The sequence below is a fragment of the Littorina saxatilis genome, linkage group LG2 (genome assembly GCF_037325665.1).
Source record: "Littorina saxatilis isolate snail1 linkage group LG2, US_GU_Lsax_2.0, whole genome shotgun sequence".
Lineage (NCBI taxonomy): Eukaryota > Metazoa > Mollusca > Gastropoda > Littorinimorpha > Littorinidae > Littorina > Littorina saxatilis.
Genome location: NC_090246.1, coordinates 41,386,459 through 41,411,458, shown reverse-complemented (window position 1 = coordinate 41,411,458; position 25,000 = coordinate 41,386,459). Strand labels below are relative to the sequence as shown.

The window sequence follows — 25,000 nt, the reverse complement described above, 5'->3', positions numbered from 1 at the left end:
CTTGTGTTGGCATGGTTCGCCGAGACCAGCTCTACCCTTCTCGGTTTGTAAGTTTTGTCTAGCCAGGTTTAAGTAGTCTCGACGATGACTGATTCCAGGTTTTCAGTGTCGATCATTTTCTTTCAGGCTATTGGCCTGAATTGACCAAACGTTTTGATATCGCTTGACGTGACCGTCTTGTTCCCCATACAGGTAATCGAGCCCTTTCTCAGACACAATATTGATGCATGAATTGAAGAAATGTATAAGAACACAAGAATGTATGAATGACAAAGAACAAATGCTTATTTTTGAATGTTTTATGTATGTTTTATTACGGACACAAAAGCTCAGCAATGCAATTTCTCTTTTAGAGATTAATAAAGTTATTGTATTGTATTGTATTGTATCGTACAAAGCCGGTGTCTTCGTTTTGACGACAGACCCAAGATTCTGAGCACGAGGCAGGGGAGGCAATACGATATTACTTGAGCACAACTTCAACGTTGGCTATCTCCCTTCATTTTTCATTAAATTGTTCATGCACATTTTGACCTGCATTCCCCCCACCCCACCCCCCTCCCCCCCCCCCCCCACCCCAAACAAAAATCCAACACAAAGTTACCTCTTCAGTGTGTTTAAATATGCTGATTTATTTATTGTCTTTTTGTGTGTGTCATATCCGATAATCTCGAAAACTATGACGTTTGTGGAAATATTAAATATTAAGCTTTTATATCTGAGTATTTTTGATTAAATAATATTCATATGACACGGATAGTTTCAAGGCAGGCCCCTTCAACAATTAGAGTTGTTATGTAAGCTTAAGTGACGTTATTAACTGATCATTAACTGAAAGACGAGATTTTCGGTCTGATGACGTACTTGGCTACCGCCTTCTTTGTAAAAAAACCTGATGGTAACTGAAGGGAGACTATACCGAGGCATGCAATTCACATCGTAGTATAACCTCCCTTGGATTACTATTTGTTTCGTGGTCGCTTCTTGTATTTTTTCTTTGTCGGTTATTGGTTCAAAGATCGGTTTTAAAAGACTGTATTTCGTTGGGAATCTGATGATCATCATTATGGATATATCAGTGTTCCGAAGAACAGGCCACTGACCTGCCTAGAGTGCCAGTGACTTATGCTAAAAATACCAGATCATTGTTTGAAAGTTTCGCCTTGTTAATATTATAGGCTTTCTGAAGTAACAGAATGTTAGGAAATGAGTCTATTGTCGATTTCAGGCCTCTGAAATAAGTGCAAAACCAGAATATGAGGCAAGCTTGACCTGCTCAGTGAGAACTGATTGCCGGTTCGGAGACACAGTGTTCTACCGAAAGCAGTGGCCAGGTTTATAACAAGTGAAATCAGTTGTGAAAGTCTTATGAACAAATTGTACATCATGATTTAGAAGCAGTGAAACTTTTAAGTGAAAATGTTTTAATGGTGAACATATTCAGAATGGCGGAATTGAAATGTTTGTTCACTTGAACTTTTACCCACACCCTCTCCACCCCCTCCCTTTAACTATCAGAGAAGAAGACACCGACTGAAGAGAACAATACACTATCTGGCGAGAAAAAACCCAGGTTATGTTGCTCAGTCAACACGCTTGTACACACACGTACATTCCAATGAACCAAACATAATCCAAAACACCCAGGCAGCAAACATGTACACTTTTTTATGTACTGATTATGTAGTTGCCAGTGTGTGCATACTAGACCGCATGTAAGCTAGCTAAACAGGGATGGTCGCTTGACTTTCAGACGGCTGATAACAAGAAATGAATACAGTCTGGCACAGAACGGGAGTGGTGGAGGCTTGATGTTACATCACCCACCGCATACCACCGATCCACTGGAACTGGAAAGCGCCGGAACAGAGAGAGAGAGAGAGAGAGAGAGAGAGAGAAAGGGTGGGGGGAATCTGCTTCACGCACCCGTTGATAAGTTATTTCTATTGACATGTTCCCTTCCTGCATACACACAGACATACCGCTTACCAACTGCTTACTTATTACTCCCCCTGTCTTGGCATGCATAGCATCTCGCTCACCTAGCGCCGTTACAAACACCTCCCTCCGCTGTTCCTCAGCACAGCAAGAACTCTTCCAACTTCCAGGCGCAAGTTGGCAGCGAGTGTAAACAACGCTGTGTGTGTGTGCCTTCTTCTGTAGCCTAACTTTCGCTTATCTGAAGCGATCATGTGAACAGTACAACATTCCGTCGTAACAGGTTGATTCCACACAGGAAAACCATTGATAGGAGTTTGACAGATTCCTGTGAGAAATTAAGACACCTCAGAAAACTGAGTGAAGTTTTCTTGCACAGTGTGGGAGAGTGTGTGAGTGTCTTCAGTTTGAAGCACCGAAGAGTGAGCCTGCCCCTCTCTCTCTGCTTACTACTACTAGAGCTACACGGATGCTTTCAGTCTCGGGCTCTTGGAGTGCGCAAAATGGCGACGGTGAGAAGCGAAGGACGGTGATGGCAGAACGGGTGTAGGGGAGGTGTGCGATGTGGATTATGGACAGTGCCAGCTCCGATCACAGTCCCCCTCTCAGCGAGAACGCGGGCAGCTCCTGGCTACACTGGGAGAACGAAATCAGCTCCATATCGGGTCTCAACTTGGGTAAGTTTCCTCCATAACATCACCCCTCTTTTCCTCTTCTTCACTACTGCAACAATTACTGCTTAATATTCCCTCTACAATATCTATACCTTTGAGTGGAGAACACAACGTCAACGATTTTTCTTTTCTTTTCGTGTATTTTTCCTAATGACATACACGCGTATGGGTGTCAGTCTAGGGAGCACAGAAGTTTGTGTTGGAGTGTGTGTGATGTGGGGTTCGGAATGACCCTGGCTGGAATGCGAGCAACTCGCTGAGATGTTTGATGGAAGAAAGATAAAAAGAAGAAGAAGACGAAGACGAAGAAGAAAACTTGTTGTTTTGAGTACATCAGATTTTCAGCGTCTCCTACGCTGTGTACAACTTTTTTTTTGTTGGCCAGAAGGGTTAGTCTTGAGAAGGAAAGTGGGAGTGTTTCGCTGAGAACTGCGGGTAGAGCGAATGAGGAACACGAAGTTTTCAAGAGGAACTGTGTATAGAGAGGCAAGGAAGAGAAAAAGTACGCAAAGCAGGCTGCAGGCCAAATCTCGTGCGTCACTTTCGTTCGAGTTTCGTTTGTACGTGAAGATATGTCACTGTTTTCAAGGTTCTCCACCCTCCTTGATGATAGGATACGTTTTTTGGGGGAGCATTTCTACAGGTTCTCTTGGTAGCACGTCACCCTCTACGGCCAATCCTAAGACACAGCGTGTAAAACACTGAGATTAGCGTGAAATTGGGGTCGAAAGTTGGGAAGCAAGGTAGTAAACAAATCCGAAATGGAACATCAAATTCGACTTTAACTTGCTAACATCATTGTGCGGCCAGTGAGCCATTCAACTAATTTAAAACATAGTCGATTATATAATAACAAATGTCATTTTGTGTTAATGTTGGCGTTACTGTGTTAATGTTAGTTTTAAAGGTGTGTGTTGTTAGAGTTAGCATTAGTGTGTTCATGTGTGTCAGTTTGTTAATGTGGTGTGTGTGTGTGTGTGGGTGTGTGTGTTTGTGTGTCTGAGTTTGTGTGTGGGCGTGTGTGTGTGTGTGTGTGTCTTGTGTGTTTAGTGAGTGTGTGAGTGTGTGTGTCTTGTGTGTTTAGTGAGTGTGTGAGTGTGCGTGTGTGTGTGTCATAATTCCTGCAGTGGTAAAAATAAAATTAATCGAGATAAACATTCCGGACGATAGTTGAATAGAAGTGTCGGTCATATGACCAGTTGAAACGTCTTATGAACTGTTGACCTACATATTACTTGGTTATTTTTTTGTTAAGGGAGGGTGTGGGGGGAAGAGGGATTGGATGGTTGAGGAGTTACGCGATTTCCAGAAGGTAGATCATTGTTGGGACAGTAACGTCAGGATTACAAGCAGGTTTTAAGCAGGTGTACACATGCAAGTAACACACATCACACCCAGGTTATCTCCATCGGTTTTTCCGAGAAATGTTAGCCGGGCAAGAAGGATTTTTGCATCGCGACTTGAAACACACTCAGATGCTGCACACACACACGCACGTACGCACGCACGTACGCACGCACGTACGCACGCACGTACGCACGGTACGTGCGCACGCACGCACGCACACACACATACACTAACTAACACACACACAAGCACATACGCACACACACACTAACACACACTAACACACACACACAACACACGACACACACACACACACACACACACACACACACACACACACTCACACACACACACACACACACACACACACACACACACACACACACACACAGATATACACACACACACACACACAAAGAAATGGACCTCTGGGTGTAAGGTTGAAAAGAAAATGGAATTTCAAGACAAAGTTTAACTCATTGTCTCCCAGGTACGGATATATATCCGTACCCACTCATATGGCTCTATCTGACCAGGTACGGATATATCCGCTCAGACTGTCAGCTTCAGTCGCTTCCTGTAACGTCCATCTAACGCCTGCATTCCAGCGTGTTGATACACAGTTACTACACATTTACTACAATTCTGAGTGACCTGCAGCAGCACAGCTGGTCTCGGCTAAAAAAAACTTGGTCAACATAGGTGGGGTAGAAAGTGCTAAGTAAGTCTATAGTTCCTGAGCAACAACAACAACAACAGAACACAGGGCAATGGCATGAAGGGAGGTACGTGCGATACAAACTCTTGTGTGTTAAACACAAATTATAGCTTACTAGATGATTACCCGCTTCGCCGGGTACCGGCTTCGCCGGGAAGAAGTAGAACCGAATACCAGGCTGCGCCGGCGCACGAAGGAAAGGAGATAAACGCTCAAAACACTGGAGACCTTCTAAAAATAGTAACGTGCAGTGACCTTCTAAAAATAGTAACGTAGTAACGGGAATATGGATTGACGCCACACGGAGGAAGGGAGATAATCGCGGCTGAAAACACTGGAGAAGATAAGGAAGAGTTACTGGTAGTGGATCCCGACAACAACAAAAAACAAACAAAAAATCGGTTCAGCGCGCACAGCGCTGCGCGCTGAGAGCACGTGTTGAAATATCTCATCGATGAGGTTGTGTCCGGGGTGTAGCTGAATACGGTGTCCAAATTTGAAAAAGATCCACCGAGAACTTTGGCCGTGCATCGCGAACAGACAGACAGACAGACAGACAGACACTAGTCGTATATATATATAGATGACGGCGAAGCGCCATTGATGATGATGGAACACTATTTATGATGATGTGACGCCATGAGACGTTTTACCGGCAATCAGTTTGCCGTTTCTCTCACCTCGTAGTCGTACGAGCCACCCCTTTGCCCTTGGTCAAGGGGAGCCAGCTGCACGTGTAAACTAACTGCAGTGATGTGCTGACAGATACGTTGGAATAAATTTGTAAGATTGCACTGCTGTGTAACTGGCATTGCTTGTTTGGAACCCGGTAAAATGCGAGATACTCACTGCCTTGATTTTTAACTTATTCTTCTTCGTTTTTACATTTAGTCAAGTTTTGACTAAATGTTTTAACATAGAGGGGGAATCGAGACGAGGGTCGTGGTGTATGTGTGTGTGTGTGTGTATGTGTGTGTGTGTGTGTGTGTGCGTGTGTGTGTGTAGAGCGATTCAGACTAAACTACTGGACCGATCTTTATGAAATTTGACATGAGAGTTCCTGGGAATGATATCCCCGGACGTTTTTTTCTTTTTTTCGATAAATGTCTTTGATGACGTAATATCCGGCTTTTTGTAAAAGTTGAGACGGCAGTGTCACACCCTCATTTTTCAATCAAATTGATTGACATTTTGGCCAAGCAATCTTCGACGAAGGCCGGACTTCGGTATTGCATTTCAACTTGGTGGCTTAACAATTAATTAATGACTTTGGTCATTAAAAATCTAAAAATTGTAAAAAAATTTTTTTTTTATAAAACGATCCAAATTTACATTCATCTTATTCTTCATCATTTTCGGATTCCAAAAACATATAAATATGTTATATTTGGATTAAAAACAAGCTCTGAAAATTAAAAATATAAAAATTATGATCAAAATTAAATTTTCGAAATCAATTTAAAAACACTTTCATCTTATTCCTTGTCGGTTCCTGATTTCAAAAACATATAGATATGATATGTTTGGATTAAAAACACGCTCAGAAAGTTAAAACGAAGAGAGGTACAGAAAAGCGTGCTATCCTTCTCAGCGCAACTACTACCCCGCTCTTCTTGTCAATTTCACTGCCTTTGCCATGAGCGGTGGACTGACGATGCTACGAGTGAACGGTCTTGCTGAAAAATTGCATTGCGTTCAGTTTCATTCTGTGAGTTCGACAGCTTGACTAAATGTAGTAATTTCGCCTTACGCGACTTGTTACTTATTGCAGCGGGTTTGCCCTGCGCTGCTAGAAGTTGTCGTGTTATGCATGCATGCCCCATCGCGCGCGAGGGAGAGAAGGAATGGGGTTACGTGGAATTTCAGGTATGCGCAGGCATCCCTTGCATTTTTGTTTTTCTTGCTTGTTTGATTTCGTTACCGTGTTGATACTTGGTGTGCGCGCGCAGTCTTGACATTTGGAGTTTTGTCTGATTTGATGTTGCTTTTATTATTACACCCCCGGTATAGGGGTGTGTATAGGTTTCACTGGATGTGTTTGTTTGTTTGTTTTTACACCCCCGGTATAGGGGTGTGTATAGGATTCACTCGATGTGTTTGTTTGTTTTTACACCCCCGGTATAGGGGTGTGTATAGGTTTCACTGGATGTGTTTGTTTGTTTGTTTGTTTGTTTGTGTGTTTGTGTGTTTGTGTGTTTGTGTTCGCATATAGATCTCAAGAATGAACGGACCAATCGTCACCAAACTTGGTGAACAGGTTCTATACATTCCTGAGACGGTCCTTACAAAAATTGGGACCAGTCAAACACACGGTTAGGGAGTTATTGGTGGATTAAGATTAAGAGTGACATATTAATGGTCAAAGGGAAATAACCTTCTCAGTTGGTGGCAGTGAGAATGGTTATTTCCCTTTGACCAACGGGGGTGTTTTTCCTACCTCGACGTACCCTTTCGCAATGGACCCTGTGTTTACATTCTGACTTTTGACTTCTGACTTCTGACTTCTGACTCTTGACTTTTGACTTCTGACTTCTGACTTCTGATTTCTGACTTTCTGACTTTCTGACTTCTGACTTTCTGACTTGTGACTTGTGACTTGTGACTTGTGACTTGTGACTTGTGACTTATGACTTCTGACTTCTGACTTCGGGGGTGTTTTTCCTACCTCGGAGGAATTTCTTGTTGTTTTTGTTTTTGTTGTTTTCATTTGTCGAATTTTATAAACGCAGAGTTAATACTTGACAGGCATGAAGACATAAAAAACGAGTCAGGTCACACGTACAGTCAAATAAGCACAGGTAAAGAAACAGACAGACAGTCAAAGAAATTAGGCAGGGAGATAGACAGAAAGAGAGGCAGGCAGATTGGCAGGCAAGCAGAGAGACAAACGGTCCGACATACCTATATAGAAAGACAGAAAAACAAGCACAAACACGCATGCTATTACGCACGCACGCACGCACGCACGCACACACGCACGCACAAACGCACACACACGCAAGCGCGCATACACACAAGTAAACACACACAGAAACACACACAGAAACACAGACACAGACACAGACACAGACAGACAGACAGACACAGACACACAGACAGACAGACAGACAGACACACACACACACACACACACACACACACACACACACACACACACACACACACACACACACACACACACACACACACACTATTTTTCTTTTTACATTTAGTCAAGTTTTGACTAAATGTTTTAACATAGAGGGGGGAATCGAGACGAGGGTCGTGGTGTATGTGTGTGTGTCTGTCTGTGTGTGTGTGTAGAGCGATTCAGACTAAACTACTGGGCCGATCTTTATGAAATTTGACATGAGAGTTCCTGGGTATGATATCCCCGGATTTTTTTTTCATTTTTTCGATAAATACCTTTGATGACGTCATATCCGGCTTTTTGTAAAAGTTGAGGCGGCACTGTCACACCCTCATTTTTCAATCAAATTGATTGAAATTTTGGCAAAGCAATCTTCGACAAAGCCCAGGGTTTGGTATTGCATTTCTGCTTGGTGGCTTAAAAACTAATGAGTGAGTTTGGTCATTAAAAATCGGAAATTTGTAATTAAAATTATTTTTTTATTAAACGATCCAAAAACAATTTCATCTTATTCTTCGTCATTTTCTGATTCCAAAAACATATACATATGTTATATTTGGATTAAAAACAAGCTCTGAAAATTAAAAATATAAAAATTATGATCAAAATTAAATTTCCGAAATCGTTTTAAAAACTATTTCATCTTATTCCTTGTCGGTTCCTGATTCCAAAAACATATAGATATGATATGTTTGGATTAAAAACACGCTCAGAAAGTTAAAACGAAGAGAGGTACAGTAAAGCGTGCTATGAAGCACAGCGCAATCGCTACCGCGCCAAACAGGCTCGTCACTTTCACTGCCTTTTGCACTAGCGGCGGACTACGTTCAGTTTCATTCTGTGAGTTCCACAGCTTGACTAAATGTAGTAATTTCGCCTTACGCGACTTGTTTACATTTAGTCAAGTTTTGACTAAATGTTTTAACGTAGAGGGGGAATCGAGACGAGGGTCGTGGTGTATGTGTGTGTGTGTGTCTGTCTGTCTGTGCGTGTGTGTGTGTGTGTAGAGCGATTCAGACTAAACTACTGGACCGATCTTTATGAAATTTTACATGAGAGTTCCTGGGAATGATATCCCCGGATATTTTTTATTTTTTTTCTCGATAAATGTCTTTGATGACGTCATATCCGGCTTTTTATAAAAGTTGAGGCGGCACTGTCACACCCTCATTTTTCAATCAAATTGATTGAAATTTTGGCCAAGCAATCTTTGACAAAGGCCGGACTTCGGTATTGCATTTCAGCTTGGTGGCTTAAAAATTAATTAATGACTTTGGTCATTAAAAATCTGAAAATTGTAAAAAACAATTTTTTTATAAAACGATCCAAATTTACGTTCATCTTATTCTGCATCATTTCCTGATTCCAAAAACATATAAATATGTTATATTTGGATTAAAAACAAGCTCTGAAAATTAAAAATATAAAAATTATGATCAAAATTAAATTTCCGAAATCGTTTTAAAAACTATTTCATCTTATTCCTTGTCGGTTCCTGATTCCAAAAACATATAGATATGATATGTTTGGATTAAAAACACGCTCAGAAAGTTAAAACGAAGAGAGGTACAGTAAAGCGTGCTATGTCCTATGAAGCACAGCGCAACCGCTACCGCGCCAAACAGGCTCGTCACTTTCACTGCCTTTTGCACTAGCGGCGGACTACGTTCAGTTTCATTCTGTGAGTTCCACAGCTTGACTAAATGTAGTAATTTCGCCTTACGCGACTTGTTTCTGTTTCTTTTAGTCGTGTACTGTGTAGCTCTCTCTCTCTCTCTCTCTCTCTCTCTCTCTCTCTCTCTCTCTCTCTCTCTCTCTCTCTCTCTCTCTCTCTCTCTCTCTCTCTCTCTCTCTCTCTCTCTCTCTCTCTCTCTCTCTATCTCTATCCCTCTCTCCAGGCCTTGCCACCTCCCCCCAGTTTCTGTCTTGATCTCTTTCTGTTTTGATTACTGCGACTAAATTAAATAGTTGTTTTTTGTTTGTGTTTTTGAAGGAGTAAGGGCGTTGAGTTTCTAGTCTTCACTTATTCTGTGGTAGAACCTCGATGTTTCTAAGCAACGTACAGTTTGCGATTCGACCAGCCATACCATGCATCCTTGACTGGTAAATAGGCCTACGTTTCATGAAGATAACATCAGAAAGTACAATGCTATGAATAACACAGCTACTAGTCATCACTCATAACTTGCAAACACCTTCAATAAAAATGCATACACAGGTGGGTTAACCCCCCTCCTCTCTCAGCTCGCCTCTGTCCGCACCCCCCCCCCCCCCCCGCCTTTCGTAGCCCTCCCATTTAAAACCTTGTTTTCGCATTTTATGACTGCATCTTTAAACAGTTTCCGAAAATATAACACTTAATACAATAATACTTTATCAATTGCAAAAGAGAAATTACATAATTCTTTGGACACGGTGTGCTATTCTGTTAAGAACAGGAGAAAGCAAATCAACGATGTTGGCCCTTACCGTACATTCACATACATCATTTTTTCTCGCGTATTTAGGCTGCCGACCCTGTGATTTGTTACCGATCAATACGTATTAGAGCTGTGTAGTATTTACTCCAGGATAGATACGTATTAGAGCTGTGTAGTATTTCCTCCAGGATAGATACGTATTAGAGCTGTGTAGTATTTCCTCCAGGATAAATACGTATTAGAGCTGTGTAGTACATGTATTTCCTCCAGGATAGATACGTATTAGAGCTGTGTAGTATTTCCTCCAGGATAGATACGTATTAGAGCTGTGTAGTATTTCCTCCAGGATAAATACGTATTAGAGCTGTGTAGTATTTCCTCCAGGATAAATACGTATTAGAGCTGTGTAGTATTTCCTCCAGGATAAATACGTATTAGAGCTGTGTAGTATTTCCTCCAGGATAAATACGTATTAGAGCTGTGTAGTATTTACTCCAGGATAGATACGTATTAGAGCTGTGTAGTATTTCCTCCAGGATAGATACGTATTAGAGCTGTGTAGTATTTCCTCCAGGATAGATACGTATTAGAGCTGTGTAGTATTTACTCCAGGATAGATACGTATTAGAGCTGTGTAGTATTTCCTCCAGGATAGATACGTATTAGAGCTGTGTAGTATTTCCTCCAGGATAAATACGTATTAGAGCTGTGTAGTATTTCCTCCAGGATAAATACGTATTAGAGCTGTGTAGTATTTCCTCCAGTATAAATACGTATTAGAGCTGTGTAGTATTTCCTCCAGGATAAATACGTATTAGAGCTGTGTAGTATTTCCTCCAGGATAAATACGTATTAGAGCTGTGTAGTATTTCCTCCAGGATAAATACGTATTAGAGCTGTGTAGTATTTCCTCCAGGATAAATACGTATTAGAGCTGTGTAGTATTTCCTCCAGGATAAATACGTATTAGAGCTGTGTAGTATTTCCTCCAGGATAAATACGTATTAGAGCTGTGTAGTATTTCCTCCAAACCACCGAGCAGCCTCAGAAAAAAATGTCTTGGAAGAAAAGGTGCGTCGTGTTAGTAACTGTTAATATTAGGTGTCAACGATCATACCACCTGTGTAGCTTACCTGAGAGGATTTTCCGGGACTGTGTTTGATAGCAGACGTGGGAGGTGTTGAAATCACGCTCTTGTTTCGGACGTTCTCCTCTAAACTGGACAGAAGGGAGGAACAGAGTTCATACTTGCTGATCATCACAAACGCCGGTGGCTTGTGTGTGGAAAGTTAAGAGAGACGCTCCACCTGGGAGTGAATATTCTGCATTTTTCGTAAAGGCACAGTACTTACCGTGAAGTCTGTTCTGCATACGAATACTATTCTTTTTTTGCCAAGCACAACATTGTGGGGCGTTTAATAAAAAAAGGTAGCGAAAAACCAAACACAAAATCAACTAAATAATACACATGTATATAATTATGCACCCTTCACAATCTTCCATAACACAATTTACATTTTGATTTCTAGTAGTCAGCACCCACACCAATACAGCTAGCTAAAAGTGAGACGAACACACGAAATCAACAAGGGAACAAAACAACACGCACACACAAACAGCAAAAACAACACAACAACAACAACAACAACAACAACAACAACAACAACAACAACAACAACAACAACAAAAGCAAACAACCGAAACTTAGGAAAATCATACCTGACCATAAGAAAGTTCTACAAATGACAATACAACATCACAACAACATAAAAGGCACACACGGAATACTATCTTAGATCTGGCCAGGCTTGACCATGGAATAAGAGCATCACTCCACCTGGACGCACAGAGCATCACTCCACCTGGACGCACAGAGCATCACTCCACCTGGACGCACAGAGCATCACTCCACCTGGACGCACAGAGCATCACTCCACCTGGACGCACAGAGCATCACTCCACCTGGACGCACAGAGCATCACTCCACCTGGACGCACAGAGCATCACTCCACCTGGACGCACAGAGCATCACTCCACCTGGACGCACAGACAGTTCACAGACTGACTGCATGCTGTACATTTCTTGATGAATTAATTTCACAAAGGGACACTAGTCGCTTTTTAGAAATTGATTCCACAAAAAGCATCCAGGCTGTTCATTTTTGGTATGTATTAATAATGTGTCCAGGTGGTGGGATGGACTTATCCTTCGTAAAAGCCTTGCCAGATCTGAGCTGGTGAGCCAAATCGTTTACATGGGAAGGACTGTGTCTTTAAGCTTTTGACACACACACACACACACACACACACACACACACACACACACACACACACCCACACCGCAGTATAAATTACAGGCAGCTCTCGCGGACTGATCATTTGATGAAAGTTGATGGTGTGTGAATCTTGTGCTTGAACAAAAGGAATGGACGCTCTTATGCTTTTGGAAGGTAAATGAAAAACGCAAGTCTTACATATTTTTGATAGAAGTTTAGATAGTTTGAGGACTGAATAGGACATTGGTGTCGTCTTTTCTATGTTCAGATAGTTTTATCGATTGTACGTCTTTCGAGCGGCCTTTTAAAAAAAAATATATAAGACTTGGCGTCTTCGCAGACTTTTTTCTTTTGCACACTGCATGCTCCATAAGTATGTTCCGTTGTATTGTGATCTTCACATGATTGTTTTTCCTTATTGCTATGAGAAGAAAGCGTAACTGCTGTGTGTGTTGTTACGTCAAAGACGTCACTGTCACTGATCGTGTCTCTATCGGTTTCCATTTCGGGTTGAGACTACGTCGTGACAGTGCAGCACTCTGCGTTTCCTGTCATACTATTTCAAGGCACGAGATCTGTTGCATCTGCGGTGCTGGTCAGGTAGCTAGAACAATCTGGGCACATGGGCACAATCAAAGTGGCATTCATGAAGTGAATGACACTAAGCTGTGTGGTCTCAGCCGCCCAGTCAACCCATAGCACTTCCACTCTGGGTAGGAGCTGGCAGGGTTCACGAAAACCCCACATGGTTTTGATGGGATTCGAACCCACGACCTCCTGGTCCGCAGCCTGAAGCGCATACCACTGCGTCACGAGAGCCACGAAATGAAGTCGGCAAAATATTGGCGCTTTGTGGAGAAACTAGTGTGACTGAGGATTGTTGGTGTGTCCAAGAGGAGGGATGCTCATAGCCGTACACTTCTTCGTTCTGGGGATGAATATCCGCCGGAATTTACGTGTTTGTAAAGGTTACATGTCGAGTCTCAGTGGATATTAAAAACAAGTCGCGTAAGGCGAAATTACTACATTTAGTCAAGCTGTGGAACTCACAGAATGAAACTGAACGCACTGCATTTTTTCACAATGACCGTAGTCCGCCGCTTGTGCATAACGGAGTGAAACTGACGAGCCTGTTCAGCGCGGTAGTGGTTTCGCTGTGCTGCATAGCACGCTTTTCTGTACCTCTCTTCGTTTTAACTTTCTGAGCGTGTTTTTAATCCAAACATATCATATCTATATGTTTTTGGAATCAGGAACCGACAAGGAATAAGATGAAATTGTTTTTAAATCGATTTCGGAAATTTAATTTTGATCATAATTTTTATATTTTTAATTTTCAGAGCTTGTTTTTAATCCAATTATAACATATTTATATGTTTTTGGAATCAGGAAATGATGTAGAATAAGATGAACGTAAATTTGGATCGTTTTATATAAAAAAAATTATTACAATTTTCAGATTTTTAATGACCAAAGTCATTAATTAATTTTTAAGCCACCAAGCTGAAATGCAATACCGCAGTCCGGCCTACGTCGAAGATTACTTTACAAAAATTTCAATCAATTTGATTGAAAAATGAGGGTGTGACAGTGCCGCCTCAACTTTTACAAAAAGCCGGATATGACGTCATCAAAAGTATTTATCGAAAAAAAGAAAAAAACGTCCGGGGATATCATTCCCAGGAACTCTCATGTCAAATTTCATAAAGATCGGTTCAGTAGTTTGGTCTGAATCGCTCTACACACACACACACGGTCTGGGTGGCCGAGTGGTAACGCACTTGCGCTCGGAATCGAGAGGTTGCGTGTTCGACCCTGGGTCAGGCTGCTATTTTCTCCCCCCTTTCCTAACCTAGGTGGTGGGTTCGAGTGCTAGTCTTTCGGATGAGACGAAAAACCGAGGTCCCGTGTACACTACATTGGAGTGTGCACGTTAAATATCCCACGATTGACAAGAGGGTCTTTCCTGGCAAAATTGTATAGACATATATATAAAAAATGTCCACCCGTGTGACTTGGAATAATAGGCCGTGAAAGTATATACTCGCCTAACACGCTTGAGATTTACTGGCCGATGTGAATGCGTGATATATTGTGTAAAAAATTCCATCTCACACGGCATATTGTAAACGCCATGAGCCTCCCTCTGGGAGGGTATGTGCGTAGAAATACTCACTAATAAAAAACACGCACAGACAGACAGACAGACAGACACACACACACACACACACACACACACACACACACACACACACACACACACACACACACACACACACACACACACCACGACCCTCGTCTCGATTCCCCCTCTATGTTAAAACATTTAGTCAAAACTTGACTAAATGTAATGATGGTCTAAATTAGCCGATCATGAAAAATGCGAGCTTCAGCGCCAATTATTTGTACAAAGTGATTTCGATTCAGAAAACAACCGAACTCATGGATTTTATATTGGATTTCGTGTGTTCTAAACTTAACTTGTTAGTTTAAATACGGTATGTTTGTGTTGTCTGCTCCTGAGATGTAGGGCCTATATTTCGTATATTTGAGCGTTCGCAACTTTTTAGTCGCTAAAGGTAGTGCACACAAACTGACAAAGTGTCGTTTCTCCTCCCATGAGCTATCGAAGATTCGGGCTGGTTGCTGGTTAGTTATGTTTTGGTTGCTGTGTGTTTATCGAAAATAAACACCCCCGGCTTCCAGTTTACAGGTGGAAAGAAGCGGAGGGGGTAATAATATTGTTTCTACATGTTTGGTGTGCAGACAGCACAAGTGAGCTGAGTGGACTGGTCGAGGACAAGGAGATAGCGGCCAGAGCAGTTGCCTTCGTGGTCAACAGCACAAGGAAAGGGATCGTGCCCCTCTGTGCTGACATTGCCAATCTACTCAGGGCAAAACGCAGGTCAGTGTGTATAGTATGGGTGGGTGAAACGTGGGTATCTGTGTGTGTGTGTGTGTGTGTGTGTGTGAGAAAGAGAGAGAGAGAGAGAGAGAGAGAGAGAGAGAGAGAGAGAGAGAGAGAGAGAGAGAGAGAGAGAGAGAGAGAGACTTTGGCAGTATTTGTATCAATTATGTGTCTGTATGCATGCAAAATCATCATGGGCAAGTTAAGTGCCTTTAACCTGTTTATTGCCTGGAAATAGCCTAATTGCATGGTTGCCACTCCTCCGGCTGGGAGCCGGAATTCCGGCTTTTGAAAAAATCTGAAGCCGGAAATTCCGTTTTTTTCAATTTACGAAAATAAAAAGAATTTTTTTTTTTTCTTTTTTTTTTTCGTAAATTGAAAAACCGGAATTTCCGGCTTCAGATTTTTTCCTGGGTTGGAAAATCTGTACAAATGCAATGGTACTGTGTTGGTGGTACAGGTAGGCCTTTTTGCTCCAATCCAGACTGACTCGAGGATAGATTTTTTTCTCTCACTCTTCAGAAGATGAAATGTGTGTGTGAATGGACATTTGCATACACGAATGACATATTTCATCTTTTGAAAGTTATTTTTTAAGTGAGGTGGAAAAAAGTTTAGGTTGTCAATGCAAGAATATTTTTGTTGTAGTCATTTATCAGTATTAAAGTTTGCACTCACTCAGAAACGAGATGACTGCTGGTGAGGGACTGTACACAAAAAATAAAGATGAAACACAAAAGAATAGAAGATTTCATCCACAAAAAAGAGGGTTCTTCGTACTCTTACATAGCAAAACACCACAGGCACATGTGTCACGAGTAACAGATAGTCCTCAGATTTAATGCTATTTTGTCAGCTTTTGACTTTTAATTTGATCTCTTCTGTAAAGTAAACTGTTGCTTTGAGAATTAGCAGATTTGTTTCTGTTTTCTATGATTATCTCACAGGAGAGGCCACATAATGCTTTTGAATTCATCAGAATCCTTCAGCGTACAGGGGGCTTCGCCCCCCGTACCCCCCGAGCGGGGCGTTGCCCCTGCACCCCACCAGGGGCCTACCGGCCCCTGGACCCCAGACTTTCAGGCTTTTCAAAATTTGAAAGTGGCAACCATGAATTGTGTTCAATGCATTACCTGCATTTACCTGAATTGACAACTTACACGCCCTTGCTGTATAAATGAATACGTTTAGATCAGTGCACACACAGTACGAAGGCCCGCTAACTCTTACTGCAAATAACCCGCGCGATGAGTTATCTACCCCATGGTCAAACTGTGACAAACACAGCTCCATGCCTCTGTCTCGAACACTAGGGTTGTACATTAATAGCTCACAGTCCAGTGAAATTTTTGACTTATTTTTGCTACAGTTCCCTTTAATCAAACCAAAGAATATTTATCGTGAAATGAATTGACGGATTGAGCTCCAAACTTGAGCATGATTAATTAATTTGGTCATTTGATCTACGAAAATGACGAGATAATGCACAGTTACGTTATATCGACAGAGTTGCCTTCCACCACATGGTCCATTCCTTAACGTGGTGTGGTGGTTTGCGTGTCTCGGTGACCCTAAGAGCTATGCCAGCGGGAGTGTAAACTCCTGGAAGGGCTTCCCAAGCTGGACAGGTCGAAAGGTAGAGGCCAGACTAATATGGACCAACCTTGTGCTCACAGGGCAGGTCCTTGGGCCATGAGCTAAGGGTGAGGTAACCCTGACAGAAACCTCGAGTGCTGAAGACGTATGTGTTGGGCCGCACGGCGCACTCCAACAAACCACAACACTACGCATCAACTGCCATTATGACACTTGGAGACAGAATTGACAGTAATGGTGCTCGCCCTGTGAGGATCCACCAGGCAGGTGCAGCGCCGGGCTCCGCGCCTCAAAGGAGTCCACCCTCAGCTACTGGAGGTCCCTTCATCTCGTCTTGTGGAGCCAGGGGACGAGAAAGGAAAGCGACTGGCCGGAAAAACAGCAGAGCCAAGGACAACCCCACTATTAACATCATGCATTGGAATGCAGAGGGGGTATCCAATAAGAAGGAAGAATTAGAGCACTTCCTCTATGAAAACAGCATCAACATCTGCTGCATTCAGGAAACACACCTGCAAGAAGGGAAGCCCTTTAAGATCCGAGGGTACCAGGTGTTCAGGAGTGACAGACAAGGGAGGAAGAAAGGAGGAGTGATGACTCTGGTCAGGAACAACATAAATGCCAGTGAAACCAACAGATACATGGAAGAAGCAGAGTACATAGAAGTCAAGATAACGACCAATGACAGCAAGATGAACATCGTCAACTACTACTGCCCCAACGACAAGATGCTGTCGCTTGACACAATCCAGGTCCCTGACAGCGGCTTCCTCATCGCTGGAGACTTTAACAGCCAGTCCCAGAGTTGGGGATATAAAACACTAGACAGGCGAGGAGAAGACATTGAATCTTGGCAGGACGACAACCACCTGATCCTTGTCAACGACCCCACAGATCCGTCTACCTTCTACTCGCGCCGCTGGCACTCAACAACAACACCAGACCTGGCATTGTGCACGGATGACATCCACAAAACCATCTCAAGAAAAGTGGATGAACAGCTGGGTGGAAGCGACCATCGCCCAGTTCTCCTTACCATCAGTAGAGACTCAGCATCTGAGCATCCACAACACCCGAGATGGAACTACAAAAAGGCAAAGTGGGGACTGTTCAACATACGAACAAATGAGCTGACCAGAGCCATAGAAACAGAGGGGAGAAACATCAACAACGTGATAAAGGAGTTCAATGCTAGCATAATCCAGGCAGCCAAGGACAGCATCCCACGTGGAGTGAGGAAGGACTACATCCCATACTGGTCCGATGAGAAGCAGAAGACGCACGATGCACTCACAAGAATGAGAGAAGAGGCAGAGACGAACCCTAGCCAGGAGAACAACATCAAACTCCAAGAAAGCAAAGCAAAACATCTGAAGACAAAGCTAGAGTGCAAGAGAAGAGGCTGGAGAGAAAAGACGGCAGGGCTGAATATGGAAAAAGACACAACAAAGCTCTGGAAACTTACAAGAGCACTGAATGAAGAGGGCAACAAGGGACAGAAGATCACCCTGGAGGAGGAAGGAAGAACACTAACTGGAAAAGCCGCTGCCAATGCTTTCGCCCAAGCATATCGGGGAGAAAGCGACACCACCATACCCCTGCCTCTACAAAAGGAAGTCAGAACAGAAATTAGAGAAAGAACAGAAAGAAACGTACAGGATGCCATGCAACAAGACATCACCATGGCCGAGCTGAAGAATGCCATCAAGAAGCTCAAAAAGAAGAAGTCTCCAGGTCCAGACAACATTACGAATGAGATGTTGCAACACATAGGCAACTCGGCCCTCCAGAAACTACTGGGCATCTTCAACCTCAGCTGGAGACAGGGACAGGTACCTCAGTGCTGGAAGGAAGCCAGGATGATCCCAGTTTTAAAGAAAGGGAAAAACAAGACCAAAACCCTGAGCTACCAACCCATCAGCTTGACAAGCTGCGTATGCAAAACCATGGAGCGCATTGTCAACCAGCGCCTGCAGCTGTACCTGGAATCGGAAAGCATCATCGTCCCAGAACAAGCCGGCTTCCGACAGCACAGAAGTACGGAGGACCAGACAACACACCTTAGCCAGGTCATAGAGGATGCCTACCAGGCCCAGAAAGTCACCCTGGCCACCTTCATTGACCTGCAGAAGGCCTTCGACAAGGTCTGGAAAGATGGACTCCTTGTGAAGCTCCTACGTTCCGGCGTCAAAGGCAACATGTACCAGTGGACCAAGTCGTACCTGCACAACCGAAAGGCCAGAGTGCTGGTGGACGGTCACTGTGGCCGAAAGGTGCTACTACGCCAAGGAGTTCCACAGGGAGGAGTACTCTCCCCCACGCTATTCATACTCTTCATTAACGACCTGGTACCAGAGTTGCCCAAAGGAGTCCAAGCGGCACTGTATGCTGATGACCTTGTTCTCTGGTGCTCGGAAGAGTATGCAACCACAGCAACCTACAGGATGCAACTTGCCCTAGAAAAGGTTGCAGCGTGGGCGGAAGACTGGTGTGTGACCATCAACAGGGAGAAGACCACTGCCACTCTCTTCACACTCTCTGCCAAAGCGACACCTGGCAAACTGACCTTGGGGGACACACCCCTGAAATTTGAAGACCAGCAAACATACCTGGGGGTCACCTATGACAAGCGCATGACCTGGAAACAACACATCATGAATGCAGAGGGAAAGGCCAGGAGAAAACTAAACATCATGCGGAAGCTGGCAGGATCACACTGGGGTGCAAACGAGAAGATCCTGAAAACAGTCTACCAGGGGACTGTACGACCGCACCTCGAGTACGGATCAAGCTCTTGGGCAACAGCAGCCAAGACACACCAGCAGGCCCTAGACAAAGTACAGAACCAAGCGCTGAGAATCATCACGGGCGCAATGAAATCAACACCCATACAGAAGATGGAACAGGTGACTGGCATTCCTCCACTGAGCAAAAGGCGAGACTGCAAAACAATGGTACAAGCCACCAAGTACCAGTGCACTCATGACCATCCAATGAGTGACAGACTCAAGAAGATGTCCTTAGGCAGGCTGAAAAGATCAAGCTTCGCTCTGGAGGCAAGGGCTTTGCAGAAGAAACATCAGACAGAGATGCCAGAGCTAGTGGAGCCACCATCTTTCTCCCTTGACGCCCCACCCTGGGAAGACAGACAAGGAAACCTGGACATACAGACCAGTGTCCCCTACCTCACAACAAAGGACGAGCAGAGCAATGCGACGAAAAAAGCCCTGACTCTTGCCATGCTTGAAGAAAGGTACCCCCAAGAAGCATGGATACGGGTGTATACTGATGGGTCAGCCACAGAGGCCGTCAAAAATGGAGGAGCGGGGGTGTATGTCCAGTACCCCAGTGGAGAGAGGCAAGCAGAGGCTATACCAACAGGCCTCCACTGTACAAACTACAGAGCTGAGGTACAAGCACTGATCCATGCAGCATACACCATCAACGACAGAGTCAACCATGACAACCAGGTGGTCTTCCTGACTGACGCTCTGTCAGTACTACAAGCAATGACCAGTAGCAAACTGCCTCAGCTGGAACACGCTCTACACAACATCAAGAGCCTGAGGACAGTACTGCAATGGATCCCCTCCCACTGTGGTGTACAAGGAAACGAAGAGGCGGACAGGATGGCAAAGCTGGGTGCAGAAGATGAGCAAGAGAACAACCCTGTGAGCCTGACAGAGATGAAGACCATCATTAAGTCTCTGCACAGGACGCCCCAGCCACAGGACAGCTACCACCTGCTATCCAGACCACAGCAGGTGGTCATCTTCCGCCTGAGAACGGGACACAACAGACTTAACCAGCATCTCCACGGGAAGCTGCATGTTGTGCCCTCCCCCATGTGTTCTTGTGGAGAAGCAGAGCAGGACACGGCCCACATCCTACGAGACTGTAGGAACCACCAGGTGCTGAGAGAGGAAATCTGGCCATTGCCGGAGTCCCTGCACAACAAGCTGTACGGGCCAGTGGCTGCGCTGCAGAGGACCACTAATTATATCTCAAGATCTGGACTCCAAGTGTGATCGGCGATCGAAAAGAAGAAGAAGAAGAGTTGCCTTCCCTCCGTAAATATTGCTGTGCCGATGTTTTTCTTCTAAAATAATTGTAAACGAATGGCATCTGTACAGTTCATTCTGTGGCTTCAAAGGTATCTATAATGACTTGTTATGCTTACAAGAGTAGGTTCTGCAAAATTGGAGGCTTAGATTGCAGTGAATTGTGAGCTATGAATTTGCAACGCTACAGTTCAACATTACCATTACAGGTATGCCTTGAGTGAAAACAGAAAAGAATGTCTACTACCTGTCTAACCCTTTTTTCCGGTATGGTTTACAGCCTAGAGAAGAAAGTGTTCCTGCTGAAGCGAGAGAATGAAGCACTGCGGGGCTCCACGGGCAACAGTTTCAGGACAAGTCACTCCACCAGCCCCACCCCTCCGTCTTTGACCTCATGCACAGACAAGTCTCTGCTCCACGAACACGGCACTGCTCTGCAGGTAACGACAGCCTGTTGTAGTTTTTAACGTGTTTTTCTCGTTTTAGGTTTAAATAGAGTTTTCGAATGGGGTCGTTTTAGAGACCAGGTAAGACAATTGTTCGTGTTAGCTTTGAATTTGAATCTGTGTTATAAAAGCTGCGAATTCTCAAAGAATAAACCAACGTATTTACTGTATGTTGAATTTGTGTATGGCTTGGTAAAGGGACAAGAAAACACCCCGGATCCCGGCCCTACTCATGATGTAGGGCAAGTGTTTTTTTACAATTTTATTTGTTCATTTTTTGTATACCTTGATGGTCTTTAACGTACGTCCGCTTCCCTTATCTCACGCTTGGAACGTTCCCGTTCGTGCTCTCTCTCTTTTTCTCTCTCTCCGTTTCTTTCTCTGTGTTTGTCTGTTTGTCGTTCTTTTTCTCTCTCTCTCTCTCTCTGTTTGTCTGTTTGTCTGTCTTTCTCTCCCTGTTTGATATTGATGATCTTTAGGTATCCTTTCTGTCTGTCTTTTTCCCCTCATCACAGGAACGGCCCCGGCCGTTCTCTCTGTCTTTCTCTCTCTCCCTCCCTCCCTTTCACTGTCTCTCTAACTCTATCCCTCCCTTACTCTCTCTTTCTCTCTGAGTTCGATATTGATGACCTTTGAGTATCCTCTCTGTCTGTCCTTTCCCTCCCCCCACTCCAGGAGCGGTCGCGGCCGTGCTCGCGATGCAGTCAGTGCTCCAGCACCATGAGCAACTCGCCCAAGCTGGAGAAGACCTACAGCTTTAAGGGATACCTCCACTCTCCCCCCGAGGCTCGCAACAACCGCCGGTCCCCCCGGGTCCCCCGCCGTCCCCCCAATGGGCTGACCACCCAGGCGGTCGTCCATTGTCTGTCGGACGCCAACTTCCAGGACTCGGGGTGTGATATCAGCAGGAACAGGGAGGAGGGGAGTGGTGGGGGTGGTGGTGGTATTGGTGACCGGAAGAACTCCTTGCCGGAAATCATTTCAGAGCCTGATGGGAAGGTGCTTAGAGTCAGGTAAGAACTGTGATGGCTTTCAGTGTTTTGTTGCTGTTACATTTTCTTGATGTTGATGATGATGATGATGATGATGATGATGATGATGATGATGATGATGAAATTAAAAATAAAAATAGATCTGTTTTTCTACTGGTCGTTTTAGAGGTTAATTTTTTTCAGAAATTCCTTGAACCTGCAAGATTCATGTGCAACGTTTTACACCTACGATTGCAGAAAAAATGTATTTATTATTACGCAGCGTATTATCACATTGAAACTGTTGTCTACATGTCTTTTTGAATTCTAACAGACGTAACAGAAATGATATTTTGACTGGTTCTGATTTCCTTTGTTTTGATTTTCTTTCAGTCCTAAAATTTCAAAAGAAATTCAGTGCAGTTTGCTACGACATAGCGACTTACCAGCCGAAGAGCAGTTTATAGAAAGTAAGTGTGTTATCATTTGTAAACTGACAGTTCATCTGTACAATTTGAATAACCTGTCTGAGACTTAAAATGCTATTAAAAAGAAGACTGTATCAGGCTCTAATATAATGAAGTAGTGTGACATTGTTATTTTCAGCAGGGCATTTACTTGATGACACAACTGACACGTCATCCTTTGTGATTGAAAAGAACATTTTTGGCATTAATTTGGTAGTGTTTTGGATAACATGATAATATTTTATCAGTTAAGTAATGTTAAAGTAAAACTGAAGTAGATAGTTCATCGTGTATGTGCTGTGGAGTTAATAGTCTTATATCTTACCTTTTTACATTTAGTCAAGTTTTGACTAAATGTTTTAACATAGAGGGGGAATCGAAACGAGGGTCGTGGTGTATGTGTGTGTGTGTGTGTGTGTGTGTGTGTGTGTGTGTGTGTGTGTGTGTGTGTGTGTGTGTGTGTGTGTGTGTGTGTGTGTGTCTGTGCGTGTGTTTGTGTAGAGCGATTCACAGTAAACTACTGGACCGATCTTTATGAAATGTTACATGAGAGTTCCTAGGTATAATATTCCCAGACATTTTCTTCATTTTTTGGATAAACGTATTTGATGACGTCATATCCGGCTTTTTTTAAAAGTTGAGGCGGCACTGTCACACCCTCATTTTTCAATAAAATTGATTGAAATTTTGGCCAAGCAATCTTCGACGAAGGCCGGACTTTGGTATTGCATTTCAGCTTGGAGGCTTAAAAATTAATTAATGACTTTGGTCATTAAAAATCTGAAAATTGTAATTAAAATTATTTTTTTTATAAAACGATCCAATCTTACGTTCATCTTATTCTTCATCACTTTCTGATATCAAAAAAAATATAAATATGTTATATTCGGATTAAAAACAATCTCTGAAAATTAAAAATATAAAAATTATGATTAAAATAAAACTTCCGAAATCGATTTATTCCTTGTCGGTTCCTGATTCCAAAAACATATAGATATGATATGATTGGATTAAAAACACGCTCAGAAAGTTAAAGCGAAGAGAGGTACAGAAAAGCGTGCTATGCAGCACAGCGCAACCGCTACCGCGCTAAACAAGCTCGTCAATTTCACTGCCTTTTGCCCGAGCGGCGGACTACGGTCACTGTGAAAAAAATGCAGTGCGTTCAGTTTCATTCTGTGAGTTCCACAGCTTGACTAAATGTAGTAATTTCGCCTTACGCGACTTGTTTTCTTTTCAGCTGTTCGTTTGAATTCTAAATTAGCGGAGGAACTAGGTTCAGCAAGGAAGGAAATAGAAATACTCAAGGGTCGTTTGAAAGAATTAGAGGTAAGTTTTACAAACCTCAATCTGCAATGTGTGTGTGTGTGTGTGTGTGTGTGTGTGTGTGTGTGTGTGTGTGTGTGTGTGTGTGTGTGTGTGTTTGTATGTGTGTGTGTGTGTGTGTTTGTATGTGTGTGTGTTTGTGTGTGTGTTTGTGTGCGTGTGTGTCTGTGTGTGTGTGCGTCCGTGTGTGTGTGTGTGTATATATATCTATATATATATACGACTTGTGTCTGTGTGTCTGTGTATCTGTGTGTTTGTGTATTTGTGTATTCGCCATGCACGGCCAAAGTTCTCGATGGATCTGCTTCAAATTTGGTGGGCTTATTCAGAGAGACCCCGGACACAACCTCATCGATGAGATATTTCAACACGTGCTCTCAGCGCGCAGCGCTGAACCGATTTTGGTTCCACCTCAGCTATTTTGGTTCCACCTCAGCTACCCGGGCCCCCATACCGACACACCAAAGCCAAAGTTCTCGGTGGATCTTTTTCAAATTTGGACACCGTATTCAGCTACACCCCGGACACAATATCATCGATGAGATATTTCAACACGTGCTCTCAGCGCGCAGCGCTGAATCGATTTTGGTTTTTGTGTTCATTTCACCATTATAAGTAACTCTTCCTTATCTTCTCATATTCTCCAGGTTTTCAGCGTTTACCTCCCTTCCTTCGTAATGGTGCACTATAGTGTGAGTGGAGCGTCTTCGGATATTCCCGGC

At 43.4% G+C, this 25,000-nt stretch overlaps 1 protein-coding gene across 1 annotated transcript in view; it reads left to right on the top strand.

The window, feature by feature from the left end:
- Positions 1-2,053: 2,053 nt before the first annotated feature.
- The window catches only part of LOC138959010 (uncharacterized), a 34,888-nt gene continuing 11,941 nt past the window's right edge, over positions 2,054-25,000 (top strand). The window contains exons 1-6 of the mRNA XM_070330367.1: positions 2,054-2,615; positions 15,270-15,408; positions 21,349-21,508; positions 22,190-22,527; positions 22,879-22,955; positions 24,193-24,281. Of these exons, the coding sequence (XP_070186468.1) occupies positions 2,501-2,615; positions 15,270-15,408; positions 21,349-21,508; positions 22,190-22,527; positions 22,879-22,955; positions 24,193-24,281 (918 nt within the window). The 5' untranslated portion in view covers positions 2,054-2,500. The remainder of the gene's footprint in view (positions 2,616-15,269; positions 15,409-21,348; positions 21,509-22,189; positions 22,528-22,878; positions 22,956-24,192; positions 24,282-25,000) is intronic.